The sequence below is a fragment of the Propithecus coquereli genome, unplaced genomic scaffold (assembly GCF_000956105.1).
Source record: "Propithecus coquereli isolate 6110/MARCELLA unplaced genomic scaffold, Pcoq_1.0 Scaffold911, whole genome shotgun sequence".
Classification (NCBI taxonomy): domain Eukaryota; kingdom Metazoa; phylum Chordata; class Mammalia; order Primates; family Indriidae; genus Propithecus; species Propithecus coquereli.
In genome coordinates, this window is record NW_012155408.1 from 101,840 (window position 1) to 110,851 (window position 9,012).

Here is a 9,012-nt window from a genome sequence, read left to right on the forward strand (position 1 = left end):
ATGTTTTCTATTCTATCCATTTTGAAGAGTTATATTTTTCAAGGAATTTCTCCATTTTATCTGAGTCGTGAATTTACTGGCACAAAATTGTCACAATAGTCCCTTGTTGTTCCTCTAAATATCTTAAGGCTTTGTGGTGATGTCCCTCCTTTATTTCCGGTATTGGTGATCTTCTTTCTCTTTTTCCTTGCTCCGTGATGCCGGGGTTTTATCTGGTTTTCACAGGACCAGTGACTGGCTCTGCTCATTTTCTGTATCACTTTCGTGTCTAGTTCACAGATTTCGGTTCCGATGTCTGTTTTTCCTTCTTTCTACTCACACTGCATTTTAATGACTTTTTAAAAAACTTTTTAAAGCTCATCTTTACCATCTCCTCCCAGGACTGTAACTTCCCTTCTTTGCGATGCTGGCTTGTGGCAGTGGCTTCTACTTAGACAGTTTATTTTTTATTATTATTTCCCCTTTAATTCAAAATAAACTGCATATGTTTGCGGTGTACATGATGTTTTGAAATATGTATGCATTGTGGCATTTTTTAAGGTTCTTAAGACAGAACTTAGATCACTGATTTTAAACTTTTATTTTTCTCCTACAAGCATTTGAAACCAGCTGCATCCCACACATTTTATTAAGTTGGTTTTTATAATCGTTCCATTTTAAGCATTTCCTAATTCCCACTGTGATTCGTTATTTGATTGATGGATTATGCAGAAGTTTGTTGCTTAATTTCCAAATGTTGGGATATCTTTTATTGTTGATGTTTAATTTCATTGTGAGCAGACAACATATTATATGATTTCAATCCTTTAAAATTTACTGAATTTTTTTTTGTCTCAGGCTATGTCTTATCTTAGTTAATAAACCCTATACGTTTGAAGTTCATGTGTAATATGCAGTTACTAGTTATCACGTTCTGTAGGCATCATTTAGGTCAGGTTAGTCAATGGAGCTGTCCAAGCGTCCACATCCTCCTGAGAGGGGAGTGTTACTATCTCCTGCTGTGACTTTCTTCTTTTTTCCCTCTGGCTGTCAAATTTTGCTTCATGTAGTCTGAAGTTTTCTGATTAGGTGGGTACACGTTTGGGGTTGTTATGTGTTCTTGAAGAGTCAGTCATGCTCCCATCAGTATGAAACGGTCTTTGTCTCTACGACCGTCCTCATCTCGGAGTCCACTTTGGTGTAGATATAGCTGTTAATACTTCCCCTTTCTTATGATTAGTATCTGTGTGGTATGTCTTTTTGCCCTCTTTTTACTTTTAGTCTCTTTTTAAAATGTTGAGGCTATGAATCATCTCTATATTTAAGATGATTAAATATTTACACCTTTTAAAAACAGCACATGGTAGGGTCTTGCACTGTGTCCAGTCCCATGGTCTCTGCCTTTCGATTGAAGCGCTTTGCGTTCCCTTTTCCGGAACTGCTGACATGGTCGGTTTAACTCAGCCTCTCCTGCTGTTTGTTTTCCACCGGTCCTATCTTTCTGTTATTTCCATCTTCTCCTGGTATCCTGCGGGCTGGTTGGCCTTCTGCGCTACATTGTATCTCCTCTGCTGGCTTCTTAGCTTGGCCACTTTTTGAAGCAATGGCTCTGGGCCACGACCTGCTTTCTTAGCTCACCAGGTCGACCCCCAATCGATCCTACACCACTCCCAGCACAAAGTAAGGAGCGTTCAGCCGTGTAATTTCTTTGCCCTCTGTTTAGACGGCCACGGAAGCCGTAATCTTCACCCTTTTAAACTTGTGCCGCTGTCATGTATTTCACTTCTACACGCGCTATAAACTCAGTCTGCAACGTTATTATTTTTGCATGGACGATAAATTGTCTTTTAAAGATATAAAACGTATTCGCCATTGCTTTACGTGGATGCGGAAGGGCAGAGGCAGGGAGGAAGGGAGCCCCGGGAGGCAACGCACCGCCTCGCTGGCCCCAGGCCGCCTGCCAGTCCGAGACACCACCTGCCGGGGAGCAGGTGCGCCGGCTGGCCACGTAGCTCGTCTGCAGATGAGCAGCAGAGAGAGCTGCCTCGGACGCTCGTGCAAGGAGGAAGGAGAGGCGGTTCATGCTCCCAGCCCCCCAGCAACCACTTCCTGCTGGCCAGAGGTCACCGCATGGCGCTGAACAGCCCCCACCCGGGCAGACTTTCAGAAGCCAGAGACTTCGGTGAAGCTCGGAGGCCCCTGCCTATCCTCACGGCTGCTGGCCTCATCTTCTGCCACGCCCTGCCTCAGTCTCTCAGTTTAACCCGGCCTTCGAAAGCACCATGTTCTCTCACCTCCTGGCCTCTAAGCCTGTGCTGTCGGGAAGGCTGTTCCCTGCTCCCCCTGGACTAACTTCCGCCCATCTGTCCGACAGCTCCGCCGTCCCTGCCCCCAGGGCCTCCCTGATGCTGGGGCGGGACTGGCATCCACTCCTCTCCCACGGCCACGGGGCGTCCCCTCTCTTGACATGCGTGACGCTGGCCACTGTTCCTGGAGCGCCCGCCCCCTCACTGAGCGGTGCACATGCTCCATGCAGTAGGTGCTCGGTGTGTCCTTTCAGCCTGTAGAGGTATCCCTCCCACATCTTGGATGGTAAACAGTCAAGGTGCTGGGGTTTCTCAGGCTGGGGGTCACCTGGGGGTCAGCAGTGTGTCCGCCCTGCAGAGCTGGGCTGGCTCTGGCGGATGGGCCTGGAGCTTCCGAGCGCCCGCAGGCCTGCCCTGCCCCCCCAGCACATGCCGGCATTGTCCGTGCTTTCGCCGGCCATCCACAGGCCCCGGTTCGCATCCCAAAGCACAGCCAGTTTGGAGCCAACGCCACAGTTGGGCCTCACCAGCTGCCTTCGAGGCCCTCCTTGGGCTGGTGTCCTCACCCAGGATCTTGGCACGGGCGTCGCGTTGCCGCCTCCCACAGGACCCAGCACTCCGGCGTCACGTCTCCACGAGACCCTTGGACCCTGTTGCTTTGGGCTCCAGGTCGCTGTTGCTGGTGCCGGTGGATTTCCCTACTCTTGGTCCTTCCGACGACACAGCGGGTCGGGGACACTGTCTTGCGGCCAGTGGGCGTCGCATTAGCAGAAAACAGGCGGCACACTCAGATGGGGCAGTTCTGGGATGGTTCCAAAAGATAGAGCCCGGTGCCCTGGAGGGCTGCTTGTGGGGGGTGGGTAGGCGGGAGGTGAGGGGGGAGGAGGTTCAGGGACCTCCATCCAGCCCTTTTCCCATAACCTTACTCCCCAGGTGAGGGGAAGCTGCCGTCACTAAGCGTGTTTACTCTGAGACTGGGGAAAGACCCAAAGGACGGTGTGTGGCCCCCCCAGACCCGCTGTGAGATGGACTTGAACTCCCACCTCCCTCCAAAGTCCTCACCCTGAGAGTGGACCCGGTGCCATGTTGTCTCTGGGAAACAGACTCTGTTCTAACCACTCCCAGGCCAGGTCATCCGGCAAACTGGGGAGGTCGGGGCGCACACTGGCCGCACTGTAGGCCTCTCTGGGGGCGTTTCGGGAAGGTCGGGGCACACACTGGCTGCACGGCAGGTCCTCCCTCAAAAGGACCCTGTCCCTTCTTCCTTCAGAGATCTCGCTCCACGAACCGGCTTGGAGCTGGGAACCGGGTAGGAGGCTGTGGATCTTTCCATGATGCCCCAAGGTGGGTTTCCTCCCGCAAGCAGAGAACTGGTGGCTCCACTGTCAAGCCCTTTTATAGGGACCCTGTGGTCGGTCAGGTGTTGCCCGCAACCCGTGGTCAGACATCTGGTCCCATCTCTGTCCTGGGCTTATGGTGGTGGCCTGGTCACTGTCCACTGGCAGCTGCCCTGATACCTCCCCGGTTCTCACTGGCTACGTTGAGTCCACTGTAGAAGGCAGGCTCGGGCCCTCGGGAGACGAAGGTTGCTTCTGCGGCAGGGCGCTGGCGGGCTGGGCGTGCTCAGCCTCACCTGTGTGGCCCACGTGCCCCAGCTGAACTGCAAGGCCCCCTCCCCCCACGTGTCCTTGCTTTAGCGCAGGTGTAATGGTTGGCTGTACGCGTCAACCCGTCTGGGAGCGATTGATCAAACGCTAATCCAGGTGTTGCTGGGAAGGAATCTCGTCAACGTGGTTACCTCCTGCAATCAGCTGGCTTTAAGGAGCGGGGCTAAGCCTTGGTCACCGCGGAGAGCTTCACCCGTCGGCCGAGAGGCTGCAGGAGACGGGTGGCGGAAACATGGCCTATGCTTTGGGTGAGGGACGGAGGAGACGAGGAGGTGTTGCTGGACACCGGAGGGAAAGTCACCCTGCTGCGAGTGGTAGGAGACTCGACTGAGCTGGGTTCTGCCATCGGGGGGAAGCAGGAGTGAGTGATGAACCTGATGTTTAGCTGAGGAGATCCCCAAGCAAAGTGTTGAGCTGCAGGCTGGCGTCTTCCTGCTGTTTACGGTCAAGTGTGAGAGGAAAGGATAAATTCAGGGAGGATGTTACCAAAAATGGAACAGCACTTAATTACTTGGGAGGTTCTTGGCCTGCCCCGGTTGCAAAGGGTGCGAAAACAGCAAAGTCACTGTTGGAAAGGCGTGTTCTGAACAGGGGCCTGCGGGTGTGGCCGGACAACCTTTTGCTGAAGAGGTTGGGCAGGTGGCTCATGGTCTCCTCAGCAGCTTCAGCAGGAGCGAGGAGCAGGGAGGGCTGTCCGGGAGGGATCTGCAGGGACTCTCTTGTCTCGCAGATCCCTTTGGCATATACAGGACGTTCGCGCAGGTTTTCAGAGTGCTGTACCAGCAGAAACACTGCCGGCTTGCACTGAAAGGCCAGGGCTGTCAGATTTCCAAGATTCTGTGAGCAGGAAGCAGCTCGCTCAGTTGCATGTGTGGGCTGCCCTTCGGGACAAAAACTCTGAGGGTGGCCCCCAAGGCCCGTGGGTCCTCCGTGGGCCCAGGGGGTGGAGCGCCGAGGCAGAGGAGTCTCATCGGGCCTTGAAACCTGGAATTTGCCATGCTGAATTTGAACTTACCTGGGACCCGTGACTCCTCTATTCCTTCTCAGGAACCGGCGTGTGCACCTTGCGCCGTCCCGCCACTGCAGTCTGGGGGCAGGTGACTTGTTTTCTAGTTCCTCGCGTGCACGGGGAAGAGGAGCCACTGCACCCAGAGCCTCCCCCACGCCTCGTTTAGAGGAGACTAAGAGCTTCTGAGTTGGAAACATTTAGCTGGGTTTCGGACCTAGAGTTTGTGCTGTGGTGTTGGTGCTCTGGGGATGTGGGCATGCGGCGGATGTGCTGTTCATGGGACGGGTGTGGACTCTGGGGGCCCGGCGGGTGGACGGCAGGGGTTATGTGGGGGCCCCTCCCCACCAAGAGACATGTCCGTGTCAGCCCGGTGCTTGTGTCCTCATGTGGAAAAAGGCTCGTTGCAAATGCAATTACGTTAAGGATCTCAGGATGAGACCATCCTGGATTAGGCTGGGCCCTGAATCCAACAAGGGCCCTTACAAGGGAAGAAAAGGGCAGGACGACAGATGACAGGGTGGTGGCGTGATGGAGGCAGGGACCAGGGCCATGTGTCCCAGAGCCGAGCACACCGGGATTGCTGGGACCCTGGAGGCTGGAGAGGGGCACGCAACGGATTCTCTCAGGACCTCCAGAGGGAACCGGCCCTGGCAACACTTGATTTCAGAGTGCCGGCCTCTGGGACCGTGGGAGGGCAAGTTTCTGCTGTTGAGCCACCGCGGGTGTGGTCATTTGTCACGGCCGGCCTAGGACGGCTGCAGCAGGAGACCTGCAGGGTCCAGTGGACCGTGAGCTTCAGCCCAGCGCGTCCCGGGGGTGGGATCCCCCGCGGCGGCGGCTTCTCCACTTGCCAGCTGCCTGTGTCCTTCCTCTGCGCTCAGAATCAGCCACAGAAGCCCGGTGGCCCCATGACCTTTAGAATCAATACGTCACCATAGCAACCCGAGGCACTGTCTCCGAAGCCCTTGCCTTCCTACACTCTGTCCCAGGTCCCGCCAGGGGCGACTCTGGCGGCACGACAGGCAGGGACAGTCGCTCCCACGGGGAAGGAGGGACCCACGGATTCCCCGCACGGGTGAGCACCCCATCAAGACCCCACGTGGGCGTTTCGCAGTTCCGCCGGTTCTGGATCTGGTTCACCGAGGGAAGCGCAGGCTCTAATGGGGTGATCTGAGGAGACTTAATAAAAGGACTCTTCAAAAGCACGGGCAGAGCGTGGGAAGAGCGCAAGTGTTCATTTCAGAATGGTGACAGGAGACAAAGGACACACGGAGCTGGCAGGGCTTGCTGCGTGCCAGCCTGGGGGCAATCTCTGCCGGCGTCGGAGGCGTGTCCCTCAGAACCGTGGCTTCATGGCGGGTGACAGACAGACGTACATCTGTGTCTGGGTCTCAGGGCCTGAGCCCCGGGTACAAAACTGCCCCAGCCGGACACTCGCTGTCCTCCAGCAACAGCCCCTTTCTGTCCCCCACACTGGCTTCTTCCTGGGGTCGGTGCCCTGACAGCTCCCAGGGCTCTCTGTTTACGGTCAGGCCCAGCAACGCTGACGCCGGCTCCCAGAGCCGCGGGAGCCCCCAGGCTACGGTGGTCGCGGGACCCACTGTGCACAGGCCCCCACTGTGTGCTCCTGGCTGCCGGATGTTGTGGATGTGTCTGTCTGTTCAGAGTCACTGCCGGTCTCCTGCCACTGGAACAGGACAGGCGAGGCCCCGGCCCTCCCAGGGCTGACGTCCCTGACCAGTGTGGGCACTCGGGGCTCAGGACTCTCTACTGCCCCTTCCCCGTCACGCCGGCCCGTTCCAGCCCAGGCCCCACAGCCTTCGGGAAGTTAGAAGCCACCTCAAGTGGGGCCGTGGCTTGGGTGCTCTGGGGTGCCGCAGCTCCTAACCCTTTCTCTGCCTGTGTGCACCCCACTCTCAGCCTGGCTGGCACCATGAGACCCTGCGCATCCCGAGACCCTGCGCTGGGGCTGGGACAGAGAGCTGCGCCCCGAGCCCGCAGGCTGCTGCAGGTCTCGTCTGCTACACTGGTCCCTCTTTTCCGTGGAGCCCACGCAGAGCCCCAGACCTTAGGGTCTAGTGTCAGACTGCCCACAGGAGGGCCTTCCTGTCTCCGGACGGGGGCAGGCGCCTGGCTTGGCGTTTGGGGCTTTTGGCGGGGAGGGGAAGGAGGGTCTCCCAGTTCGGCATGCAGACCCCCCCACGAATCCCTCCAGCCCTCTTCACTCTGTCCTTTGTCGGCCTTGGCATCCCTGAGTCAGGAGCCCCTCTGTGCCTGTACCCAGGGGACCGGCCAACCCATCTCGGGGGGAGGGGGAGGGGAAGTGTCCTGGACTCTGACCTGTGTTCACTTTCCAGCCCCTCTGTGGCCGGCCCCTCTCCGCTACCTGCTACCTGCAGGTCCTTAGCCTCCAGCATTGACGGTAACCCTTCCTGCCACTCTCCCTGGAGAAGGGGGTGGGATGTGTTATACATTTCAATCCTTTTCTGCCACTTGCGGAGTCTGGGACGGGGAGGAGGTGAGGTGTGGTCAGAGGCTGCATGTGTTTTGGGATTGTGAGGTCCAGGCGGAGGTGCAGGGCTCCAGGCATTACCCAGCTGCTGCTCCCACTTCAAAAACACTCCTGGGGGTATAGCTCCGGGATGGGGCATCTGACTGCAAAAACACTCCTCCTTTGGCACCGGCACTGGGTGAACACTGAGCCCCTCCTGGGCTGCAGGCGATATACCGGCGCCTTCCACCTGCCTGGTGGAGTTGCAGGAGAAAGCAGTACCTGGGAGGCCCGGAACTCACCTCTGCACTGGAAGTTTGATTACATGCCAGATGCCTACATGCTAGTCAGGCAGGGAGGCCAGGCAGGGAGGCCTGCGGTAGGCGATGGGTCAGGCTAAACTAGGTTACGTTGTGATAAAATTACTTTCCAAATCTCAGTAGTTTACACAAAGGCTGATTTCTCCTCGTTCCACATGTCCAGGGCCCGTCAGCAGGTGGCTCCTGTAGTCCTGAAGGGAGGGGGACTCTGCCTTAGCCAAGCGGGTATGTGTGGCCAGTTAGAGCCTGGCCCCAGAAAGGATGCAGACCTCCTGTGTTCACTTTCAGTGGTCAGGCAGGTTAGGCGACCACACAGAACGTCAGAGTCAGAGGCCGCGGGCAGAGCCAGCGGCTGCAAGGTGTTGAACCTGTGCGCGCAGGGAGGGGCCTGCAACCACATGGGGGGTCTACCTTTCTTCAGGGGCGCAGCAGGAAGGCCCCTCCAGGACCTCCGTGGGCAGGAAGGGACAGTGGGCTTTGTGGCCCGGCTCTGGGCACAGCCTAAGGAGACAAAGGCTCCAAAGTCAGACGACCAGGCGTCGGGAAACGACCCTTCAGTGACAACGCCTGAGGAACAGGAAGTTCCAGGCAGATACTCTGTGAAGGCCGAACAGAGCCCCGCCGCCAGTGCCAAGGCCCTGCCGCATCCCGGCAAGGGGACCCAGAGCGACTTGGCACGTGGTCCCCGGCCGGGCCTGGGCGCTGACCTGCGCCAGGAGGTGCCGCTACGGGTGGTGCCCAGAGGGCCACACTCGGGGGTGCCCAGGACCCCGCCAAAGGGGACCCGAGAGAGCCGCGCACGTGCTCCGCGCCGCCGCCGCCCCGGGCGTGCGCGCACACACACGCGCACGCGCTCGCAGCCCGGGTCCACCGTGCGCCCCGCCCCCAGCCTCCCGGGGCGCCGCGCTCCAGCGCAGCCTGCAGCCGCCGGGCGGGGTCGCGCAGCCGCCGCCCGCGTCCGGGGCCTCCAGCCTGGCCGCACGGAGCGCAGAGCCGCAGGTGAAGTTTACGCCTCCCCCAGATCAGGCGGCGGGACTCCGCTGACCGGCCTTTTTCACGAAGGCGGCAGGGGCGGGGAGGCTCAAAGGGACCGAGTCCCTGTCGCCCACGACACTCCGGCCGGGTCCGCCGGAAGGTCCCTGCGGGGAAGAGCTGGCCCGGTCCCCGGGATCCCGGCCATTCGGGGCCTCCGGGATACCCCAGGGGACCCTCGCCTGTCCTCCCTCGCGCTGTGCCCGCC

The 9,012-nt window shown here is 58.2% G+C and overlaps 1 protein-coding gene across 1 annotated transcript in view; it reads left to right on the plus strand.

Moving 5' to 3' along the window:
• The first annotated feature begins 8,170 nt into the window (after positions 1–8,170).
• STK32C (serine/threonine kinase 32C) overlaps positions 8,171–9,012 on the plus strand; it is a 63,443-nt gene continuing 62,601 nt past the window's right edge. The window contains exons 1-2 of the mRNA XM_012664808.1: positions 8,171–8,573; positions 8,662–8,771. Of these exons, the coding sequence (XP_012520262.1) occupies positions 8,171–8,573; positions 8,662–8,771 (513 nt within the window). The remainder of the gene's footprint in view (positions 8,574–8,661; positions 8,772–9,012) is intronic.